Source organism: Miniopterus schreibersii (genome assembly GCF_964146895.1).
Source record: "Miniopterus schreibersii genome assembly, chromosome: 1".
NCBI classification, from domain to species: domain Eukaryota; kingdom Metazoa; phylum Chordata; class Mammalia; order Chiroptera; family Miniopteridae; genus Miniopterus; species Miniopterus schreibersii.
Genome location: NC_138101.1, coordinates 85,984,691 through 86,010,502, shown reverse-complemented (window position 1 = coordinate 86,010,502; position 25,812 = coordinate 85,984,691). Strand labels below are relative to the sequence as shown.

Sequence of the window (25,812 nt, the reverse complement as noted above, 5' to 3'; positions counted from 1 at the left end):
CGTCTGACGTCTTCTCCTCTCTCTGCAGACAGAGCACACGCCTCCCTATGATGTGGTCCCTTCCATGCGCCCTGTGGTCTTGGTGGGCCCCTCTCTGAAGGGGTACGAGGTAGGTGGCTGCCGTCCGGGGCGCACCTGGCCTTTGCGCACTGAACCGCTTTGTGACGCCACCTCCCTCTCCTGCCTCTTGAATTTTGAACTTAAAGAGCTCCTACCGCAAAGCATGGTGTTCTAGCTGTGGCGGACAATGCTTCCTGTTTTGTTCTGGTTTCTTTTCTTGGCTGTTGCTTTGGAGGTTTCTGCTAGCTACAGTTTACTCAGCCCGAGGGAAACAGTGTCAAATGGAGAGTGACCAAAACCACTTGAGTTGTCATGTGTTGCCATTAAAACATCAGGATAAATTCAGGGAACTTGGGCTCTTTCACTGTCGTTGTATCGGAACTCAGAACAGGAGTGCGTGATCTCACATGCTGCTTCTTCCAAAGGGAAAGCCCGGGTTTTCAGGCGTTCTTAAGAGAGTCAAAATGTTTTATTGTAATAGTAATATTTTTATTGTCTTTTAACTTACTGCTTGCTCAATTACAGGTCACAGATATGATGCAAAAAGCGTTGTTTGATTTTTTAAAACACAGATTTGAAGGGCGGTGAGTATTTCAAAGTCCTGGGTATTGTGGATTTTGTCTTGAAGATGACAGAACGTGGGTGGGACAGGCATGTGATCCCGAGAGAAAACTACCCTCTGAAGTCTATGGGGTGACAGGAAATAAGATCCATCCAATTCAATCTGATTCCATAAATATTTGTCATATTTGCTCGGCACATCCTCAAACCTGCATAATCCATCTCACTGTTCCTGCACCTGCTTCCATAGGCCAGACTTGGCCAAATGCTTGCTGACTGGCCCCACCCCAAATTCATGGTCAACGGGCCCTCATTGCTGCCCAGAAAGCATACTAAACATCCCTCTTCCATTTACTTTTTCACTCTTCTCAAAGACTTTCACACCAGCTCCTCTCTCCTCAGACCTCTAACATTGCCTTCTCATCTCACTGTCCCTCGTGAATTTGCTTCCTAGTTCATCGAGAAAATAGAGGCTAACAGGGGAACTTCCAGGAGTTGCCACCTATTCCCATTCGCATGTTTGCCCGAGTGCTCTGCTTTTCTCTCATTGCTGTTAGCAATGGCCAACCCACCCGCTTGGGTCCGAGACCCCATTCCCCACCCCCACCCCAACGAGCCATAGCAACCCTGGCCTCTCTCATCGCTATTTCTCATTCTAGTGGAAACACGATAAGAATCTAAAACGTAGTTATTTCTTCCTTCAGCCAAAAAGTTGACCTCATTTCCCCTCTAGCTGTCCCATTTTTCTCCTTTTATAGCAAAGCGCCTTGAACAAGTTGTGTGTACGTGCTCACTTCTCATACCTGGAGCCTATTCCAGTTATGTGTCCGTCACTCAACCAAAACTAGTGACGTCAGATCACTGGTTGTGTCAGAGACGCTCGTCCTGCTAATTCCAGAGTGAATCTGCAGTCTTCCTCTTAACACACCGTCCTCTTTGACATCCTTTGCTTGGTTCTGGAACCACACTTCCCTGGTTTTCTTTGTCTCACTAGCTCCTTTGTCTCCGTTGCTGGCTCTTCCTAGTCAACTAGACACCTTGGAAAGCCCGGGGCTCAGTCCCTTGGTCTTCTCGCTCTTCTGTCTACACCTCTTTGGTGATTTTATTTGATGTCAGACTTTTAAATAGCATTCCCTCCTTGGCCTCTCCTCTTAATTTCAGACCCATATATCCAGCTGCCTGTTCAGCATCACCACTGAGATGTCGGAGGCACTTCTCACACTTCACCTCCCACCCTGCCTCTCAGGGTCTTCCATTTCTCAGTGGATAGTTTCTTCATCTTTTAGTCCAAACATCCTTCAGTCCCAGGTCATTGAATCATCCTTCACTGCTTTCCCTCTCCCATCTCACACCCAAGTACTATTATCTGTCTATATCTTCAAAACATCAAGACTCTCTGCACATTTCTCACATCCTCGGCTTTTGGCCTGAGATGTGATCGCCTCCTCCCTGGATGACTGCCGTAAACAGCCTCCTTGCTTCCGTCACTGCTCCCTTAAAGTCTGTCGCCAATTGAACAACCTCAATTGCCATGTTCAGCTGTGAGCTCAATCTTATCACTCCTTTGTTCAGATCTATCCAGTGTCTTGTCTTTTCGCTCAGCATGAAAACCAGAGTTCTTACAGTGGCCTAAAAGGCCCCCTGTGGCCTGCCCATCCCCACCCCCACCCCTCTTACCTTTGACTTTCTTACTACTTTCCCCCTTGCTCTTCCTGCTCCTGCCACAGTGGTTTCCGGGTTATTCCATGAGTGTTCCAGACAACCAGATACATGCCTGTCTCAGGGCCTTTGCACTTGAAGTTCCCTGTACTAGGAATACCTTTCCCTCGGATATTCTTCTCAGTATGTATGCGCACACACCTTCTCATCATTGGTTGATCCTTGTATGTGCCCTGACCAGGGATCGAACCCGCGGCCTTGCTGTGTTGGGACGATGCTCTAACCAGCTGAGCTACCCGGCCGGGGCTGAGAAATGCAGAGGTGTTGAAGCCACTCACTGTCTTTGCCTATAAGGAACTCGTGGGTAAACCATAAATTGAGACCTCGAGCAGTAAAATGTAAAGGAAGTGAAAGGGCAGCCCGGCGGATGTGTGTCCAAGGTACACTGAGGAAGGACTGACATTGATTTAGGGAGGTCGGCATCCGGGAGGGGCTTTTAAATGGAACCTATGATTTCACCACCGAGTGAATTAGGAAGAGAAGGGGCGTGTCCACCGGAGGGTGAAGATTGTGTGACAGTGTCAAGGTGTGACACAGCATCCTACGCGAGGCAAGCTACCCGGGCAGTCCTCAAGTCAAGTCTAGGCAGGGGGTGGCTGGTAGCAAAGCCAGGGCATGTCTAACGTGTCATGTTAATCATCTTAACCATTTCCTCTCCTCCCCTCTCCCTTCAACTTGCTCCTATAAATGCTTACTGAGCATATTCTCCGTGCCAGGCATTATGAGGAGAAAAGCAGACAGGACCTTGGCTTCATGGCACTTAGAGTCCATTGAGAGGCAGCCTTGAAACAGATAAGCAGTGGGCGCCGTAGGAAAGGGTCAGCCCGCTCCTAACAGGAGTCTAGGGGGAAACCAGAGTACAGGGCCGGTGGATGTGTCTGTATTGTTAACGAGATAAATGCCCTGCCTCTCTTTTCCACTTGCCTTTTCTTCTACCGCCTAACAATACAAGTACAATAGATGGCATCTGTAGGTTTCACTGCTCTTTTAGATTTCTTAATATAGTACTTTCTCCCTCGACCACACCCGCTTGCACAGCCATTTCTAATTTACTTTTGGCAGGAGAGGCAAGGACAGAGAGAGAAACTTTCATAGGAAGACAGTATGGTTAGTAATCAAGCAAAGGACTGAGAGAGACAGAAAAGGAAAACAGAATTCAAGGTATAAAAAGACTATATGATCAAAGTCTACCTAACCAAATGCTCCTAATTACATGTTTTTGTTTCCCATTGCTTTATGCAATATATTTTATTTTGTGCCAGGAAACACAGCTTGGCCCTGGGCCTTTGGCTTGGTCCACAGCTGTCAGGCCCTGGCCAAGTATAAAAGGCATGCCTCTAATCGGGCCCGTTTAGCTTTCACTTCTTTATTCTTGGCTCTGTCATTTATCACAATTTGGAATTGTCCACATGAGCGTGCACACCGAGAAAATTCTGCTAGACGAGGCACGATGCTTTCCGTGACTGAGGTAACTCACTGCCCTTTCCTAAATGCCACAGCGGGGGAAATGAGATGGAATCTCCTGATTTACCACTGCTGTTTAAACCGGAGTACGTTTTGAATTTGGAAGATAGATTCCAGCCATAGGGTGTATCTTGGACCCGTGTTCTAAAGTATCAGCCATCCAGATTGATTTCATTGAAGAAATACATAAACAAAATATCTGCATGTTGTACCAATCTTTTGTTTCTGGCCAGAGTAATTTCCATTTAATGGACCTGCCTTGGCTCATCTTGACTCAGAGCTGGAGTTCAACTTTCTAGGCCTGTGATCGCCAATGAAAGATCCTCAAAGGAAGTAATAGAGTCCATAAGGCAGAATTTCAAAAACCATACAAAAATCTAAACTTTTTTACTCATGGCAAGCAAGATATTCAGAGTAACTGATTCGTTAAGTGTTTCTGCTTTTGGCAAGCCAAGATAGCAGTAGAGGGTGGAAAGTCACCAAAAGCATCGGGTGTGTCTGATTCCAAATAGACATGTAATTCTAAAAGGAAAAAGTGAATTATTTATTAACTACCTATTAAATAAACTAATTTTTTTAATTAAAGCCCAAGAAGGAGAAAAATATGAAATGAACTGTTGGTCATGAAAAGATTCCAGAGAGGAACTCTTTTCTGTTCTTAAACCTTTCCGTTCCTCTGCTGCAGCCCTGGAGAGTTATCAGAATTGGGGTCCTAGCTGTTGAAATAGCATTTAAGTGTGTCAGGCCAAAGAAGAGATGACAAATCGCCATCCTTTCTGTTGTGTGCAATAGACCAGCCCATTTAATTGCATGACCTGTGTCATGTAAACACCTGTGTCATGTAAACAAAGCAATTTCCCAATTCACCTGGTAGGACAATGACAGGTAAATTATCAAGGAAATCAGGCACAAGGAGGAAAGCTAGCATTAGCGGTGAATTTAGTTGTCCTCCCAGTGTTTTGAAAATGTCAGCTCTTAGCACTGAGGTGTCTAGAATTCATACCGGATTGCTGTAGGGATATGTACACATTGCCTCTTGTGTGAAGGGATCTTATTGAAAATCAATAATCCTGGGTAACATTACATCACTTTATCTTGTGGGGAATTTACTTGGATGTGAGACAATGCCTAAACTAGCGGGTGTCTACCTTGGTTGCATGTTAGAATCACCTACTGTGTTTTAAAAATAAAACAAAATAAAAAACGGGCTTATATTCCACAGGTGACTAAGTGGAACCAAATCTCTAGGGTGGGACCTAATGTTACTTTAAAAGCTTATATGGCAATTTTGATGCACCAGGTGAGTTGAGAACCACCCCTACACTGAATTGTCCCCAGAATTTTGCCTTTAGGATTTTCAAGGTTTTTTTCCTAGTGGAAACTCAAGTATGACACTTTCCAAAGCATAACTTGAGTTGAAATAGTGTGGTGGCCAGCCTCACACCGCGTACAAAGCTCACCACGGAAGCAGGTCAGTGGAAGCCCGGCTGGACGGTACCAGGTGTGGACAGGAAAAAGCATGGGGCACAAAGAGGAAGATGTATTGTTACAGAAAGCTCTGTCCTTCTGCTGAACGGGTTTAGACCTGAGAGGCTCCTGTCTGTCTTGTCACTGCTGTGATTCCATTTCAGGGCGGCCTCGTTAGGCACAGGACCCAGATTCTGGTCATCAGCAGTGCTTGGGTCCCACTCAGCTGTACTAGTGTAATGCCCAGCACCTCAGGTACTCGCTCTTCCCTCTGCCTAGAACACCCTGCCCTCGGCATCCGCAGGGCTCGGGGCTGCCAGGGCCGGGGGAGAGGCAGGATTGACCACAGACGGCTAGCGCAGGGCAATCTGGAGGTTAATGGAATTATTCTGCATCATGAATGTGATGGTGGATATGAAACTCCATGAACTGGCCCCGACTCATAAAGGATGGATTTTATGGTATATAGATAATTTTTCTTGCAAAATCCAGGAATCCCTTTCCACACTGTACTGAATGCACTGCTATCCAAACGGCAACCGATTTTAACCGCATTAGCTGTATCTTTTGGTCTGTACTCCTTGCCTCTGAATAACACACCCAGTTTGCTACTTGAGTTTCCAGTGTTGTGTCCCATGAAGAATATGTAGCTCTCGTGCATATCCTTCCTCTCTCACACACACCTGCACTCCAGTCCCCCACCAGTGAAGCGGAATTTTTGGCTGGCTCCATTTTTAATGTGTATTATAGCCATGTAAATAACACTTAAGTGGGCCATGTCATACATTGTAATTATTCTCATGTGTGTTTCCTTTGCAGTACTATGAGATGGATAATTTTACTTTTTACACTTGCTTAATTTTCTATATATTTGGCACTAATTCAGCCCCAAATTCTCCCCCAGTTGTCTAAACCTCCCCACAGTAGATTCGCATGCACCAGGTAGTCTCTCACCTCTGTCCTTTTGAATCTGTCTCTGGGAGAGCTCTGGCCTGCTCACATCTGGACAGTTTGTCTCTGTGCTGGTGTCTAGTTGCCGTTCTGGGACATCCTTTGTCACTGTTCTTGGAATTGCTGTCATCTTTGCTTTAGGATTGGAGCTCCTTTTTCCTAGATCCCTTGGTCTCTTTCAGGGTTTTTCCTATCATTTTAGTCAGCATCCTCTAACAGTTTCCCTAGAAAGAGTACATAAAAACTTTGAGCCTGAATGTCTAAAAATGTCTTTAGCCCTGGCCAGTGTGGCTCAGTTGGTTGGGCGGCGTCCTGTGTACCAAAAGGTTGCCAGCTGGATTCCCCCATCAGGACACGTGCTGGGTTGTGGGTTCTATCTTCAGTCTGTGCACCCAGGAGGCAGCTGATCGATGTTTCTCTCTCTCTCCCCCTCTTCCTTCCTCTCTCTCTAAAAAAATAAATAAATAAATATGTCTTTAGTCAATCCTCCCATGTAGTTCATAGTTAAAATGGTAGTGGAAGTCTGATTGGAGTGATTTCCCCTCAGAATCTTTAAGGCGTTTTACTCCATGGGACCTGTTTTTTCCTCTGGAAGCTTTTAGATTTTGCTTTGTCCCCCGTGTCATGAAATTTACATGGATATGTCGTTCAACCTTTGTGATGGACCCTTTCGTTTGGAAAAACCAGACTCTTCATTTTAGAATTATTATTTTAGTTTCCTATTGTCTGTTTTCTTTACTCTCTTTTTTCTGCTCTGTCTAGGGTGCCCTGGTCAGAGGCCCTCTCTTACTGCCGTAGAGACTAAGCCGGCACATAGGGAAAGGACGGTCACCTCGCCGCGGCGGAGGGGAGGCGGAGGGCTCTAACTCTGCAACACTTCTAACCGAACCTCCTATTTCTAGTCCCCCCTTCACCTTCTTCAAAGATGCTGTGACCCTTCTTTTTCCCCACACCTTTTCCTACTGCCAGTTGGTATATTCAGCTGTCTCCAGTCTGAGTCATTTGCACTTTCTGGCTTCCAGATTCTGTTGTTCTCATTTCTACCCTATCTAAAATGACACCCCCCCCAACCAATTAGTCTGTCACAACACCCTCTGTCCTCTTTACAGCTGTCATCTCAATCTTGAATTATTTTATTATTTTATTATTTATTGCTGACCTCTGCCACTGGACTCCTAGCTCTCTGAGGAAGGACCACGTTTGTCTTAACCTTATTTTCATGCCAATCACAGCAGCTTACTTAAGGGCGGGTCTCTAACACAGGGGCTGAGAATATGGGCTCAGGGGAGCCTGGGTTCACATCCTAGCTTCGTCACTTTTAGTTAATATGTAACCTTGAATGAAGAGAATCTACCTGTTGCTCACTTTCTTCAGCAGAAGCGGTAAGATGGTAAACCTCTGTTAGAGCTGCTGGGATGATTTAATGAGTCCCAGCAATGAGATCATGCTTAGCACGTGCCTGGCACTTGGTAAGGGAACAATAAATGTTTAGTTAGGTAGTTCAGGGTTAAAAAAACAAAAACAGTCAAGTGCCCTAACTTTTTCTGGTTTGAAAATATGGTCATATATATTTCATACTTGGATGAGTCTGAGGCATGTACTTCTGTTCCTTTTTATTCTGTTCATAACCTCAGGGTCTTCTGTGACTTTCCCCCAACAGGATATCCATCACAAGGGTCACCGCCGACATCTCGCTGGCCAAACGCTCCGTGTTAAACAACCCCAGCAAGCACGCGATCATAGAAAGGTCCAACACAAGGTCCAGCCTGGGTGAGTGTGCGCCGCGGGCGGCTGCAGCCAGGGAGGCCTCCCCGCGCTGCCGATGAGTCTGACGAGATGCTAATTCCGTGTGTCACCGAGCAGAGACGCAGCAGACGGCGCTGCCAGTAGCTGAGGCTCCCGTTGCAGTGATTTCCCGGCGTGAAGAATGTGTGACGATAGGTTTGAGTTAAAAATTCCACAGGCTGTCAGCACGAATGTTTTGGTGGCGGCTTGTTTTCACTTATGGGACCTTCGGTGTCGGCACACTCAGACAATCCCTGGCTTCGCGTCAGTGTCACCGTAAGCAAGTCTGTCACCTCTTTACGGCCCAGTTTCCTCATCTAAAACAAAAGAGATAATAGTAACGAATCTGTATATCACTGTAAGGATTAAACATAGTATGTCCTCCGTAAAGGATGGCTGCTACCCCTAATTCCTTAATAGTTGAATTATATCAATAACTGTCTCATATCCAGGGTAGTGTAGTGTGTGTGTGTCTTGAGCTGGATGAAGATGAAGTCAGTTCCTGGTTGTTTCCCACCGGCTGATATCGTGTATCAGTATTTTATTTTTGTTTGTAAAACCAGTGTAAAGATTTCAGTTGATGTGCTCACAGGGTTGTGTTTGGGTACTGTTCATTAACAGGTACTGATCTGATCGAATGACGCCCTGGGGCAGCTGTTTCCTCTCTTTGGCATGTGCTTGGAGTTTTAGGTTAATCTCTGTTATTCATGGAACTCACTGGGTCATTAGGTTTCTGTTTTTATAAAGTACATTTTCTTGGTCTTGTAAGAGATCTTTGATTTTATTTTTTTCTATTTGTATGTTAAATATATAAATCTTTTGAGAGACTGGGTTTTAACATAGAAGTTTTTAGTCTACTTTGAAGTATATTATTTAAACAATGAAGAGACTTTAAAATAATAAACTTTATCTGGTAGTCATGATAATGTCTAGAAGTTAGTTTTGTCGATCTAATAACCCTCAGCGAGTAAACTTCAGTAATTTAGCTTTAGAATGTACTGGTGAGGCGGAATGTGATCATACATTTTTATAGTGACTTCATTTCACATCCTTACCCTCTGCAACCCTGAAAACTCTTCTTATACATTGTTGATGCTCATAGTTATTGTTATAAAATGGTCATTTCATTGATTCGACTGTTAACAGTCAAGTGATTCATTTATAGACTCATCAGTTGAATCAGTGGCATGACAAATTTGTTTCGCTTGCCAAGACTCTTTGTAACTACTAGCTGTATATTATTTTTAAATGATTCATCCACTTCATATACTTTATTGAGCATACACTAGACAATGAATGTCAGGCAAAAGCCTCGGAATAAAAAGATGAATTAGATGAAGCCCCTGCCCCCAGGGATCTTGGTGTAGCATTAAGACAAATAAGTTAACAGCCCCCGGAATAGAGGGTGGTAAGTGGGCTTGCACTGAACCGGTTGCTGCAGGAGGGAGTAAGCCCCTGGGAAAGGCTTTTCCAAAGAGATAAGCCAGAGCTGAGACTTTAAGCAAGATGGGGTTTAGCCAAGAAAAGAGGGAAAGGCATGAAGAGGAATTTTAAACAATAGGCTTCTAAAAAAACATAGATGCTTTACTTTGGTTGAGTGAATGGTTTTTAAGAGAGAGAGAGATGCTGGGTAGCTCAGTTGGTTAGAGTCATCCCAGTACACCAAGGTTAAGGGTTCAATCCCTGGTCAGGGCCCATACAAGAGTCAACCAGTGGCCCTGGCCGGTGTGTTCCAGTGCTTAGAGCATCGGCCCATGCACCAAAGGGTCTCAGGTTCAATTCTTGGTCAAGGGCATGTACCTTGGTCAAGGGTTGCAGGTTCGCTCTCTGCTTCCAGTCAGGGTGCCTGTGGCAGACAACCAATAGGAAAGCAGTTGTGTCTCTCACATCGATGTTTTTGTCTGTCTCTCCCTCTCCCTTCCTCTCTCTAAAATCAATAAAGACATATTTTTTAAAAAAAAAATCAATAACTGGAACAACAAATTGATATTTCTCTCTTCCCCCACTCCCTCCTCCCTCTCTTTAAAAATCAATAAATTTAAAAAAAGTTTAAGAAAATATATAAATAAAAGAGAGAGGTGGGATATAACACCAGAGATCGGAAGGAGAAGATACTTAAAAATGTGGAAGCTTATCCTTAAGACATTATGAAACTATGTAGTTTTGGGGCATTTATTCATCCCTTTAACAAATACTGGATTACCAACCACATGCTGGACATTACGCTAAGTGCCGGGGACACGGAAATGATGGACACCAAGTACTAACTCCTACAGAGCTCTTGTTTCATGGGGAAGACAGCAAAGCTAACAGATATGGATATAGACAGATATAGTCAGTCAGTCAGTGGTTGATGAGCCCCAGAAGCAGGCCAAGCGACAGAGAGTAAGCTGAGGAGGAGGGTGTGATTCTATAAGAGAAGTCAGGGGAGGCCTCTCTGAGGAAGTGACATCTAGCAGAATGATTTATGTTGTGAATTCTGTAGTCTTGTGAGGAAAGAATATTCTGGGTAGAGGGAACTAACTGTAAGTGCAAAGGCCCTGAGGCAGGAGGATGTCTAATATATTTATCCTGTAGGCCTTTTAGTGTGGATGTGACAGGAAGCTGTAGGTAAGCAGAGAGGTGACATGATGTTACTTGTTTTAGAAGGATCACTACTCACAGCATTGTGGAAAAGGTAATGGAACAGGGCGGTGGAAGTGAGGAAAAATTAGGATTCTGTTGAAGCAGCTTCCGAAATAGTGCACTCTGTGTGGAAACATAGGTACGTAATAAAATTGGAGCCTCAGACGAATCCCTGTATTAGCAGGGGGATGGGGAAGACTTGGACAGGGAGGTCACTTAGGAGGGTGTCGTCATCATTCAAGTTAGAGAATAAGAGAGGCGTGAAGTGAGACAGTGACAGAGGGAATGACAATAAAAGGAATCCGGAGGTCATTCAGGATTCATCAGTCTGTTGAATGCGGCTCATGAAGGAGAAAACCCCAGGATAATCTCCAGCTTTTTGCCTTGAGAAACTGGGTGAGTGATGGCGTTATTTGGAGGATAAGGGGTTTAGGGTGAGGGGTTCCAGATAAGGAGCCTGTTTGAGGGAGTGGACTGGGGAGGGGGTAGGAAGGTGACGACTGCACCTGTAAACATGTAGAATTTGCAGTGTTACGGAGCATCCGGTGCCCAGCAGGCGATTGTATATACAGATCTGGAACTCAATAGGTGCAGCTGATTCTCAATATTCATGGTAGTTATGTTCTGTAAGTCCCTGCGGACACTGAGCCTCTTTTCTAGCAGAAATGTAGGGATAGGTTCCTGCAAGCCTCTGGTCACAACATTTTTAAAAATTTATCTTTACTGTTGAAAGTATTACAGATGTCCCCTTTTTCCCATCCATTGACCCCCTCCACTCCTGCCCCCCAGGCCTTCACCACAGTATTGTCAATCAATAACCTATTTTCTGCATGTTCCTATTTAAAGACACCTTATTTGATATACACTGTTGACTCAACACTGAACACAGTTAAGGGCTCTATAATTCATGCCTGAACAGAGCCTAGCTAACACCTTTTTCTCTGTGAGGCACATCACCACCTTCCTGCACTTAGTAGCACTAGACCGCACTTCAGCACCAGGGTTTAGGAACCCCTTTAAACAGTGAAATCTCTCTCTCTCTCTCTCTCTCTCTCTCTCTCTCTCTCACACACACACACACACACACACACACACACACACACACAAATACAAACGAGAAAAACATGGTACTGAACTTCTCACAAAATGGACACTTGTTTCCAGTATGAGCTGGAGCAAGAAGGCAGTGTCAACGTGCACATTGGGGAACTTCCAATTTTTTGCTGCTGTGCACGTCCCTGAGTGACTGACTACGAAAGTGCCACGAGAATTGACTTGGGGCTTTACAAATAAATTTTGGCTGGTAGAGAAGTCTGCAAGTACAGAATCCACAAATAACAAGGACGGACTGTACTTTTGGAAGCCAGTTGTTTACACATGTAGCCAGAGAAGGGAGTGAAAGAAGAGAAGCCCAGAGCCCTGACAAGAACCAGCATTTTGGGGGTTGGCAGCAGCTGCCAGAGCAGTGCAGGGAAAAGTAGAAAAGAACAGTCACACTGAGGAGAGCGTGAGCGTCTTACTGGTCCACCTGCTCCAGGGCTGTCAAAGATAAAGACTGGCAAGGCCCACTGACTTTGCTGACGGCATTTCCATGCTTGACTTAGTGCTTAGATAACGCAGGGGAGTCAGAAGAAGAGTCCCTGGGCCACGTGGAAGGTGCCCGTGGCGCCAGAGCAGGCCATCTGAACTCAGAAACTCAGCAACTCAGCATACATTTTTTTCTAATAGTTTGTAGAGAAGGGGAATGTATGTGTTATATATTAACTATTTGTAAGTATGAGGATATTTTAGTTTTTCTCATGGTAGCACTAGGGCAGGAGAATGGTCAGAGAGGATTCCCCCCTCCTCTGCCAATGGAACCTGTTAAATAACATGTCCTGTGTATTATATGGACTCTGCTGTGTGGGAAACATGCTGAAGTTATTTTGTACAAAACTGATACTTTAGTACTCCAGCTGTCAGTATGGGTGTGTGTGTATATGCTATTCCTTAAGATTATTCAGAGTACTAAATGCTACCATTTTTTTCTGTTTTCCATTTTCTATATCATGCTTTTAATCTTTATTTTATTCTTTCTTTTCTTAGGTCTTTCCTATTTGTATTGATTTTAAACTAGCAGATTACTTAGTCTTTGAGTCCATTTCCCACTCGAAAGTACCAATGATATTAAGATTATACCTCTTAGGATTGTTGTGAGAAGCACATGATGTAGTTGCCACACAGTAGAACAGTCAATGGAGGCTGCTATTAGTTTTATTTCTAATTTTCCAAATACAGTGCGTGGTTTATATATATAATTCCCTTCTTTATTTTCAGTAACTAAAGTAGGTAAGATATAAATTCAGATCTGATACATAGAAGAAACAGATACAGAGAAATTAAAACATGCAACAAACTGATGTATTTCAGAGGGAGGGTGGGGAGGGCGGGAAGAGATTAATCAAAGGACTTGTATGCATATATGCATAGCCCATGGACAACCAGTAGTGTAGGGAGGGTTTGGGGAGGGGGGGGGAACTGGGTGAAGGGGGATGAAGGGGGGGAGGGGGCATCTATAATACTTTCAACAATAAAGATTAAGCCTATTAAAAATAAATATAAAAGTTTGGCGTAGGATCAACAAAGATTCAAACGAATCTTCAATACAAAAAAAAGAAACATGTCTTAGACCTGAAAAATTTAAAAACTGGTAAATCAGTCAGTCAGTCCTCACTGGATGGGCTCGGGCTCGGGCTCAGTAGAAGGATGCATATAACAGAGTGAACTCCGAAGACAGGTCAACTCAAATGATCTTGACCATCTGTCTTCTCTTGAGAGAGAATAATTTATAGAGAATGAAGGGTTGGTGACAGGCTATAAAATTAGGATTGTAAATAAATGCAGAATTTATGGGACTGGCCGATCTTACGAATCTCATGTTTTCCCTCCTTTTGACGTTTCCATTACCACGGTAGCTGTGCTGTCTGGTGCAATCAGCACACTTATTCCACATTCCACAGCATCCCTCTGATGGCCCGGCTCCCGGAGTGTCAACCCAAAGGGAGCACTTCACTTCATGTATTTTGGTAGTCAGCTGCACTATTCACATTTTTAAAGATTTATTTAGTGACTTTTTCTACAACAGCAGCCTTTACGTACACGAATTCAACATGCTTTTTGAGCGCTAACTAGGGACCAGGTTTCACAGAGGGAAGGCTGACCAGTAATTGTGTTGTCCCCAGTCTTCCATCAGTTCACAGCCTACTGGAAATGTCTTTAATGGCATCACTGAAATGCAGTGAGATAAGTGTTAACAGAGGTAGGTACAAAGCCATACGTGACATTTATTAGCACTGCTTCGGGAGCAGGCGCTGTAATAGGTGCTGTGTGTTCACTCGGTCCTCATTTCCACTTTACAGATGAGAATACTTAGACCCCAAGAAGGTAAGCATGTACCCCAAGGGTCACACAGCTCTGTGAAGTGATGAGCCCAGTTTCTGCCCCAAGCCTGAGAGCGCACAGAGGCCCAACGTACTGGCTGCGTGGAAGGAAAAGGTTCTTCCAGGGGGCTTTACAGGTTCCTTCTTGTAAGCAGTTGTCAAAATTAGGGTTTGTGTTTAGTGATGATGAAAATGGCACTGGAATTACTGAATAACTGACACAAGAGCTGCCTCAAGGTCTTATTAATTCCCAGCTGACCACTTAGATGCCCCCCACCACTAGCTACAATGAAAGTAATAACCTCCCCTCTCTGCACAGTATTGTTTGATTACTGAAACGTCTTCCTAAAGTTAACTTTCCTTCTTTCTTGTCTTGGACATGATGATTGTTCCTGAGTACTGCTTTTAGATATGAGGGATATAAAGTATCGATAAAATACTGTTCATTTGATAAGCACGTTTTCATTCACTGTGTGAGACAGAATGTGGAAGAGTTGCCCATTTTTGCTGAGGGTGCATTTTTGCCCTAGAGAGGACAACTCTGAAGGACCAAACTGGCTTTATGCCCTTTTCAGTTTCAGAAATGAATGTCAGGTAAGTTTTCACTTCTCTTTTTTGAAATAAGCTCTGAGAATGATGTACTCTGTCAAAGGAAACCCCTAGTAGGAATACATTTCTTTTTGAAGTCATCAGTTTTACTTGGAAGTTAAAAATATATTCTTCAAAATTTATTAATCATCTTTCCTTAAGGTTTATTTACTAATATGTTGCACTGGGATTCTGAAAAGCCATTTTAAAATCTTTTAGAATACCTCATTTTTTACCCCTTAGTTTAAAAAGTGTCTTATTTTTGCCTGGCGGGCGTAGCTCAGTGGTTGAGCATCGGTCTATGATCCAGGAGATCATGGTTTGATTCCCGGTTGGGGCACATGCCCGGGTTGCGGGCTCAATTCCTGGCAGGGGACATGCAGGATGCAGCCAATCAATGACTTTTATCATTGATGTTTCTCTCTTCTCTCTTTCCCTCTCCCTTCCTCTCTCTGAAATTAATAAAATTATATTTTTAAAATCTTATTTTTGCATGTAAGAATACTAGAAAGATAAATATATGTGCGTACATGTATATTTAAGTATACACACATATACGTGATACATATATTAATATATTGACATATTAATAAAATTTGTGAATACATAAGATAATGCATTATTTTATCAGTTACCTGGATTTTATTCAGTGAACACATACTGCATTTATAATCAGTAAAAAAAATAATTGTGCTCAAACCTCTGAACACATTAAGTTATATTTGAAGTGTGGGATTCTGTGACTGTGTGAATAGTTATTAACTGAGTGCATAATGAGAATCTTTGTGATAAAATATCTTTTTTATTATGATATAATTGACATATAACAGTTTCAGGTATACAAGATAAAGATTTAATATATGTTGTGAAATGATCACCATAATAAATCTAGTTACCATCACCCTACATAGTTACACATTTTTTTCTTGTGATGAGAACTTTTAAGATCTCCTCCCTTAGCAACTTTCAAATATACAATTCAGTATTAAATAGTCACTGTGTTGTACATTACATCCCGATTTCTTTATAACTCAGAGTTTGTGGCTTTGGGCCTCCTTTACATATTTTGCTCACTTCCCACCCCATACATCTGGTAACCATCAACCTGGTCTCTATATCTAAGTGTCTTGGGTTTGTTTGTTTTTGTTTCCACATATGGTGAGATTATACAGTATTTCTCTCTCTCTCTGTCTGACTTATTTCACTTAGCACAATGCCTTCAAGGTCCATCCATGTTATGACAAGATTTCATTCATTTTTATGGCTATATAAAATATAAAATATACACATATATCACATTTTCTTTATCCATTGCTTCATCAGTGTACACTTAGGTTGTTTCAATGTCTTGGCTATTGTAAATACTGTAATGAACAGAGGGGAGCAGATATCTTTTGAAGTTAGTTGTTTTCTTTTCCTTCAAATACACACAAGTGAAACTGAAGGATCACATGATAGTTCTATTTTTAATTTTTTAAGGAACCTCCATAGTGCTTTCTGTAGTGGCTGCACCAACTTACATTCCCATCAGCAGTGCACAAGGGTTCCCTTTTCTTCGCATCTTTGTCAACACTTGCTGACTTCTATTTTTTCAGTCCTCACCCGAGGATATGTTTTTTATTGACTTTAGAGACAAAGGGGGGGGGAGGAGAGGGAAAGGGAGAAACATCAATGTGAGAAACATCGATTGGTTGCTTCCTGTAAGTGCCCTACCGGGGATCAAACCTACAACCTGGGTATGTGCCCTGACCAGGAATCAAACCCAAGACCCTTCAGGATGACACACCAACCCAGCCACACGGGCCAGGGCAACACTTGTTGACTTTCTGATAAGTCATTCTGACAGGTGTGAAGTGATAACTTCTATGGTTTTGATTTGTATTTCCCTGATGATTAGTGATGCCAAACATCTTTTCATGTACCTGTTGGCCACCTTAGGTCTTTGAAAAAATGTCTATTCAGATCCTCTGCCCATTTTTAAATCAGATTTTGTTTTTTGCTAATGAGTTGTATGCATTCTTTATAAATTTTGGATACTGGCTCCTTATCAGATATATGATTTGCAAATATTTTCTCCACTTCAGATTTTGTTGATGGTTTCCTTTGCTCTGCAGAAGGTTTCTAGTTTGATACAGTCCCACTTTTTTATTTTTGCTTTATTACCTTTGCTTGTTCTGTCAAATTCAAAAATCAGCTGTCAAGGAGCTTACCATTTATGTTTTTCTTCTAGGAGTTTTATGTTTTCAGGTCTTATTTTCAAGTCTTAGTCCATTTTGAGTTGATTTTTGTGCATGGTGTAAGATAGTGGACCAGTTTCATTCTTTTGCGTGTGTCTTTCCAGTATTCCCAACACCATTATTGAAGACTGCCCATTGTATATTCTTGGCTCCTGTATCATAAATTAGTCAACCCACATAAATATGTGTGGGTTTATTTCTGTGCTGTCTATTCAACTCCATTGAGCTATGTGTGTTTTTTTATGCTAGGGCCATACTGTTTTGAATATTACAGCTTTGTAATGTAGTTTGACATCGGGGAGCATAGTGACTCTAGTTGTGTTCTTCTTTCTCAAGATTGCTTTGGCTATTAAGGGTCTTTGTGGTTCCATACAGATTTTAGGATTGTTTATTGCTGTGAAAAATGCCATATGTATTTTGATAGGGATTGCACTGAACCTGCAGCGGGTAATATGAACATTTTAAAAATACGAATTCTTCTGATCCATAAGCACAGACTATCCTTCCACTTATTTGTGTTTTTAGTATCATCAGTCATAGTTTTCAGTGTAAGGTCTTTCATCTCCTTGGTTACATTTATTCCTAATTATTTTATGCTCTTTATGCAACTGTAAATGGGGTTTTTCTTAATTTCTCTGGTAGTTCAGTATGAGTGTGTAAAAATACATCCAATTTCTTAATATTAATTTTATATCCTGCGACTTTATTCTAACAGTTTTTTGGTGGAGTCTTTAGAGTTTTCTATATATAGTAGCATGTCATCTGCAAAGAATAAGTTTTACTTTTTCCTTTCCAATCATATGCTGAATACTCAAACTCAGACTTTCAATACTGTGTTGAAGAGAAGTGGCAACAGTGGGTATCCTTGTCTTGTTTCTAATGTTAGAGAAAAAGTTTTCAACTTTTTGTCACTGAGTATGATGCTAGCTGTGGGCTGATCAAATTTCTATTCCTGCTTACAATAAATGTTAATTTAGATTATAACCTGATTACTGGGGTTAGTAGCCATGAAAACATTTATAAAGCCCAAAGAATCCAGGTTATAGTTTAAATAAAAATTTAACGATCAACAGAGAAGAGTTAAACAATAGTAATGTTTTAGAACATTATTATGAAATTATAAGAATACCATTTTTATTTTTAAAAATGTTATTTAAGCCCTAGCCAGTTTAGCTCGGTGGTTAGAGCATCGGCCCATGGACTGAAGGGTTCTGGGTTCTGTTCCAGTCAAGGACACATACCTTGTTTGTAGGCTGGATCCCCAGCCCTGGTTTGGGCATGAGATGGAGGCAACCAATCACTCTCTCTCTCTCTCTCTCTCCCTCCCCCCCCCCCCTTCCACTCTCTCTGAAAAGCAATGGAAAAATATCCTCGGATGAGGATTTAAAAAAAAGTTATTTGAGGTAACTTAAATTTATATGAGTGTAGAGAGTATAGAGAACCTCAGGTACTCATCACCCAGTTTCAACTGTCATCTATTCATAGCCAATACTGTTTCATTTCCAGTCCTCTCCAATAGTTTGTGGATTATTTTGGAGCAAATCACAAATATATGACTTTATCTGTAAATATTTCATTATGTATTTCTAAACATTATGGACTTTTTATTTAAATCATAACGCTATTATCGTACATTAATACATCCCTAATATTATATTTCCACTGAGCCATATATTTCCCAATTGTCATATTTTATATATACTATCTATATATAAATATTTTATTTTCATATTATAAATATATATATATTACTATTCTTGAGTCAGGATCCAAATAAAGTCCATACATTGTGATTGGGTTATATAGGTCCTTGAGTCTCTTACTCTATAGTTTTTCATGTGGGTTTTTTTTTCTTCTAATTTTTTACTTGGAGAAACTGGGTTACTTATTCCACAGGGGTCTGATCTGAATTTTGCTATAACTACATTACACTGGTATTATTTATATGATTGTCCATTTTCTGTGGGGTTTTTTTTAATAAACTGGTAGATCCAAAAGCTTAATTTTTCTTTCTTTCTTTTAGCAAGACTATGTTATGGGTAGTATGTGACCAAACACTATTTTAAAGTTGGTCTATCAAGTGGTGTGGGCCCTAATTTTAAAGGCACCCAGGTAAATAAAAGTACTCTAGTCATAACACATTGTGAGGCAGACAATTAGTGACTTACCTTTTCTTGAATAGTAGTTAAAATTATCTCCAGGAACCTTCTGCATGGATCCAGATGCAGAAGGGGAATTAGAAGTTATTCTGTAGGTCTGAAGTCTCATGGAATTGGCCCTTCATGATAATAATGGGCTCCACAGGTTACATATTATGCTTTACAGCCCCGGGCTGCCTAGTACAGGAGTTTCTCTGGCTACTTAATTTTTAATTATTTAAATTACATTTTTCAAATTTAGTTGCTCATTCACACTAGTTACATTTCAGGTGCTCAGTAGCCATATGTGATTAGCAGCTATCATACTGGCCAGAGATGACAGAGAATATTTCCATCATCACAGAAAATTCTATTGGATAGTCCTGTTTTAGACTCGAGAGAGATCCTGGAGAAGTAGATGAACTGAGTGAAATTTTCTTGGTGTTCAAGTAGATTTTTAGATGTTTGGTAAGTTTCCTGTATGTCTTATAGCTCAGATTTGTGTAGTGCTGCCTCTAATAGATAACTGCCCTATTAAACCTGAATGTTGCAGGACCATTGTTTCGTTGGCGGAAAATGTGATTAGTGTCTTTCTGGACAAGTTTGGTTGTAGACACTCTCAATGTCTTTCCTAGTATATGTTGTATTTCAGCTTGCTAATAAACATTTAGGCTCCATAATATCCAGAAAGCATATAGTAGGTGATAAACACAGGTAAGCCCAGGCAGTGAAAGGAAAGCTGGTGATGGTTGCTTGGGTAAAGTAGTCAGAACCATACACATGAAAGTTACCTCTTAAGCTTCTGTTTCACAGAATGAAATTTTACAGCTCAAAAAATAAGTTAGCAGAGGGAGCCAAAAATGTTGACTCTTAGAAATAGTGTTATACTGGAAGTAAATTTTATAGCTGGTTGAGAGGAATTCCCTAAATCTGTGAAGATGTTATGGAGAAAACGCTTTTATCAGCTCTACTGCCTATAAACATTAACCTAATGGCTGACCTCTGTACCTTCCTATTAAAGAAATCACGTACCATTTTTCTTTATCTCAATTTGCTCTAAAAATACTGTATTTTAAGTAATCTCTGCTTACCCTTTTACAGCGGAAGTTCAGAGTGAAATAGAAAGGATTTTTGAACTTGCAAGAACATTGCAACTGGTAGTCCTTGATGCGGACACTATTAATCATCCAGCTCAACTCAGTAAAACCTCTTTGGCCCCTATTATAGTTTATGTAAAGATTTCTTCTCCTAAGGTAAGTAGGCTTACTGTTGTTTGCTCTGTAATCAAAGTTTGCCAAATGTTTATGTTATCTTGCAGGTACAACAGGCTACATCTTTATCTATCATAGAGAGTTTGAAGAGATGTTAGTCAGTTTTTAAGACTGATAGAAGCAAAGCATGATTATTAGTTTCATGGCTTAGAAGAGCTGATTCTGAAAGTGTGGTTGAACCTCTGGGAGTTTCTAAGACACTTTAAGAGAGTTCACAAGGTTAAAACTATTTCCATAATAATATTTAACACCATTCACTTTTGCACTGTTTTGATGATGGTGCAAAAACAATGGTAGGTAAAACTGCATGTGTCTAAGCATGAATCAAGACTCTGGTACCACACAGTACTAGCAGTTACTGTATTCTTCCCACCATGCACTTGCCTTGAAAAAAAAGCCAACCAAATAACCAGTTTCACTTAATTTTATTAAATTTTGACCCTCCTACAAGCCTCTTAAATATTCTGAGTAATGAAATAGGAAGTACATATGAGCTGCATATACCCACATAGGTTAGTTATCTTGAGGACACCCACCGGTAATGACTATTTGAGTTGTGAACTAACTGGCCAATTTCTTCAGGGAAGACCATTTTTATAGGAAGGAACTGACAGGCTGTGCTTTCAGACTTGGGTATCACATCAAGGAAAACTACTAACAGCCTTTGTTACCAATGATAGAACTCAAGCTTTCAAAGAAAAATTCAAGTTTTGGAAAACTTGTATCTACCTTTGAGAGCTTGGCAGTTTCCCAATAGTCAGAGACTTTTCTAATGAGATCAATGATAGATCAATGGTAATATTAACAAATATGTTTTAATGTTGTATAATGAAGTGTGTCAACATTTGGAAGATGTGAAGAACTCAGTGAACCATTATTTTCCAAATGATCAACGAATGATGTTACAATCACGCATGGTAACAGACCATTCAAATTCCAAGAAGGCCAATGGAATTTATGTAACAGTGAGAAAGTTCATTATCTGGTATGGTTTCACATTTCACAGAGCAACTGGTCTTTAAGAAACTAGTGTTATTTCTACACTACAAAGAATATCCACAATTATCTGAAAAGGCTACTAAAATATTCCTTTTCTCAACTACGTATTTTTAGGAGGCTGGATTTTCTTCACATATTTCAACCCAAGCCATACGTTATAGCAGATTATATGTAGAAACAGATAGGAGGCTTCAACTGTCTTCTAAGAAGCCAGGCTCTGGAGAGATTTGCAAAAAGTGTAGCTATTTTTAGAAATAATAAGTAATTTACGTTAACATAATAAATTAATTTTTAAATGAATATTTTCATTTTTAATACGGTAAATATTAGATATAGTTCACACAAAGAAATACTTTTTGGATTTCTCAAGAACTGTTTAAAACAAAGGGATCGTGAGACAAAAAGTTTGACAACTGCTAGCCATGAAAACGGACTCAGAAAAAACTCCATGGATAGTTATCTTGAGACTTATGTTAACATATCAATTTTGCAGGTAATCTTATACATTATACTTTATAGCTCAATCTATTAGCCATTTGTGATATATATAGAAAGTCCCCAGAGAAAGGAATAGTGAATCTTGTCATTTACCTAAGTGCAGCTATCCCTCTGTTTAAAAAATCTTTTATTTTACAGGTTTTACAAAGGTTAATAAAATCTCGAGGGAAATCTCAAGCTAAACACCTCAATGTCCAGATGGTAGCAGCAGATAAACTGTCCCAGTGTCCTCCAGTAAGTTCTCTCTGTATACAGTATAATCCACATGAAGAGATCAGACCTGGCATCACATTTAAAAACAAGCACACAGAAAGTAGATGACAACATGCCTATTGGGGGGAAGAATCCTTGCCCACTTAGCAATGAGCTTCATTCCAAAGAAATGAATGGTTCTGCCTCCTGCCATGAGCACTTGTCCGAGTCATGGCTTACAAAAAGCTTTGTCAAGTTCCGTGGCCACCTTGCTTTGTATCTAACACCTCATTCATATCTCAGATGAACAAGACTGTGGTTTCAAAACCTTGGTTTATTAGATCTATTTGGGGTTAATCCTATTAATTATAGGGGTCAACTTGCTGCCTCTTAATAGCTCTCTGAGAAATTGACTTTCGACAGTGGAAAAACAAATGTCTAAACAATCAGTCACAGAGATTCTGACGTCTGAGTACGGTCCTACTTCTAATTCATGCTTTACATACCATGCCTTGGGACTATTGATGGCTTGCTTCTAGGTGGTTGTTTTTTTAAGTGCAAGTATTTCAGAAGCTCCAGATATTAGGACTACCCATTTTGATAGCTTGGAGTATGTTAACATTTACGATAATCACTTTTTGAAGTTTGGACCATGTCAAACCATCAGTGGTTTTAGTTTCTTCTGCCAAATTTCATGTCCTAATCTTACCTCCTTAATTTCCAGGATTAAGCTTTTCAGTCTGTGTCAAAGCAGGCTTCTTCCTGTACTATTCAGATTGTATTTTTTTCTCTTTAGATCTCTTTCTACCATAGTATCAATTCCTGTTTTCACTATTGACAGACAACTCTTCTATCATGCCCTTTAACAACTACTATTACACCTGTTCACTTCCTGGTCACTGCTGTTGGTTAAGCATCCACTGTTCTAAAAACTGACATAATCTGACTAAATAGGACAGTTAGCGGGATGGAAAAAGAGGAAGGAACCTATAAGCCCTAGCCAATTCAAAGTGGTGCAGCTTATGAGCCCCTTCCTGCCTCCCTTCTGTGTGAAACTCAAGTCGGTACTAAGCTGCTATAAGCATGCTGTCTGAAATGTTTGCCTCTGCAGGAGTTGTTTGATGTGATCTTGGATGAGAACCAGCTCGAGGATGCTTGTGAGCACCTTGCTGACTATCTGGAGGCCTACTGGAAGGCCACCCATCCCCCCAGCAGCACTCTCCCCAACCCTCTCCTTAGCCGTACTTTAGCCACTTCAGCGCTGCCTGTTAGCCCCACTCCAGCCTCTAATTCACAGGTAAGAGGAGTTCTTTACCGTCTTCACTGAGAAACTAGGCTGCCTAAGGTCACATCGCTGGGATAGCCCAGACATCCAGCACAGTGCTTGTGCCAGTAGAGTGGCTCTATCTAAGCTGAGACATTGAGTCATTTAAACATCTTCAGCGTGAGTGGTGTATCTAAGAAAAGCAGTGTAAACACAACGTACTGTGAATATATACAGACTTTAGAACTCTCTACTACATGTTAAGACAGGGATAGAACTTTCTACACACGGCAGCACAGACAGTAGAATCAGACTGCCTGGTTGCAAAGCCGGGCTCTACCTCTTACCAAACGTATAACCTTCAATATGTACCTATCTGCTCTTTCCCTTAGATGCCTCAGGAGTAATATTGGCAACCTATCTCTGGGTTGCTGTATTAATGACTTAATTATTAATGTGACTGCTAGAACAGTGCTTGTCTCCTCGTGTGTCATTTAAGCATTTCATATTTTTTCTCCTTAATCCTTCCCTTAAGCCAAAGCCAACATCCTAAGGCTTTTTAATCTTCCCACATGTATTCAAATACAGGTAGTTGAGTATACACCCATGTGTAGAAAAATCTCAAGGACCTGTATCTGTATTTAAACCACAAAAAAACATATAAAAGAATGCCCCCCCTCCTCCTTCATTTAATCATTCAAATAAAAAGGTTACTCTGTGTACTGTTCTAGGCACTTACAAATTTAAAAAGTCCAATATAACATAGTCCAAACCTTATAAATGCCACTAGACATCATCAAAAGAAGTAATGTGGCTAGGTGAAATTTCATCTCGGCATTTTAGATACTTAAAAGGAACTACACTCAAATAGACTTGCTTTGTGATGCATTAGTTCCTTACACTCTGACCTTGGGTGATGCCTGTGTTTTCCCCCTTCGACACCAGGGTTCTCAAGGTGATCAGAGGACTGATCGCTCTGCTCTTGCCCGTTCGGCGTCCCAAGCTGAAGAAGAACCCTGCCTGGAACCAGTCAAGAAATCCCAGCACCGGGTTTCCTCCTCAGCCCAGCACCACAACCATCGCAGTGGTACAAATCGAGGCCTCTCCAGGCAAGAGACATTTGACTCAGAAACCCAAGAGAGTCGAGACTCTGCCTACGTGGAGCCAAAGGAAGATTACACCCACGAACATGTGGACCACTATGCCCCATACCGTGACCACAACCACAGGGAGGAGCCCCACGGGAGCAGTGAGCACAGACACAGGGAGTCTCGGCACCGTTCCAGGGACCTGGATCGAGAGCAGGACCACAATGAATCCAACAAACAACGAAGCCGTCATAAATCCAAGGATCGCTACTGTGACAAGGATGGAGAAGGAGTATCCAAAAAAAGGAATGAGGCTGGGGAGTGGAACAGGGATGTTTACATCCGCCAATAACTTTGGCCCTTCTGTGTTTTGGGATTTTTTTAAGTCTTGTATAACAGCACCCTCAATCTAAATCTTTGGGGTTGACATTGCAATCATATGTGATCTGTCTTGTATATTTTGTATTGCTGTTGCTTAAATAGCAATAGCATGACAGAGTATTAATATACATTTTTTCCTTTTGTAAGTGCTATATAAATTTGCCTGGTATGGCTGCAGTCCTCTGGTTGTGTACTGGACTTTTCAAAAACTGTTTGGGGTAGCTGCCACTTGAACAAATTCTGTTGCCATTCAGGTGGCATTAGTATTTTAAGAAATGTAGCTGACCTTTTCAAAACTGTAGTTGACATATCCAGCAAGCCAGAATCAGCCCAGATAAAAAGTGGAATTTCTTGATTCTCCAGATTTTTAATATGTAGGCACCTGATTTGCATAGTCATTCATCCATGGACCACTGTTTCTTGCTTGTACCTCTGGCTGACTAAATTTGGGGACAGATTCAGTCTTGCCTTATACAAAGGGGATCATAAAGTTAGAATCTATTTTCTATGTACTAGTACTGTGTACTGTATAGACAGTTTGTAAATGTTATTTCTGCAAACACCTTCTTATGATAATTATATATATAATATATATATATATCAGTTTGATCACACTATTTTAGAGTCTTAATGCCAAGTCAGCAGATTTGCTTTATGAATTACAGGGACTAGAAATGCCCACATTCAGGAAATTTGTAATAACGTCATCTAGGCACCTATCCCCATTCTAGTAGAAAGTCTGTACATACTGTAAATATGTGTGATTGCTTGACTTGAAAAGGTTTAATTTCTGAATGTTTTACCATCCTTGTAAATTTATAATTTTGACCATAAATTATGGTAAATATAACCAAACTCCAAAGGTTGTTCTAATCCATGCAGCTCACACTGATTGTGACACACATTCTTAGTAGCTAGTGTCTCATGTCACTGCACTGGAGTCTACAAGCCGGAACTCTGTATGCACGGGTGTGTGCGTCTGTGTGTAAGTGTGTGTGTGAGTGGTCAGTAGAGATGACTCTGAATGCTGAAGACTAACAAAGAAACTAGTGACTGGTATTTAGAATCCTACCCACCTGGCTTTGAACTGAATTGTGCTGCATGT

General features: G+C 41.2%; 1 protein-coding gene across 11 annotated transcripts in view; it reads left to right on the top strand.

The window, feature by feature from the left end:
• Nucleotides 1–24,773, top strand: part of CACNB2 (calcium voltage-gated channel auxiliary subunit beta 2) — a 316,687-nt gene extending 291,914 nt beyond the window's left edge. For all 11 annotated transcript variants that reach the window (XM_081143572.1, XM_081143574.1, XM_081143569.1 and 8 more), the window contains 7 exons: nt 29–109; nt 586–644; nt 7,883–7,992; nt 20,116–20,267; nt 21,921–22,016; nt 23,086–23,271; nt 24,184–24,773. In XM_081143572.1, coding sequence (XP_080999698.1) covers nt 29–109; nt 586–644; nt 7,883–7,992; nt 20,116–20,267; nt 21,921–22,016; nt 23,086–23,271; nt 24,184–24,678 — 1,179 coding nt within the window. In that variant the 3' untranslated portion in view covers nt 24,679–24,773. The remainder of the gene's footprint in view (nt 1–28; nt 110–585; nt 645–7,882; nt 7,993–20,115; nt 20,268–21,920; nt 22,017–23,085; nt 23,272–24,183) is intronic.
• Nucleotides 24,774–25,812: the final 1,039 nt, after the last annotated feature.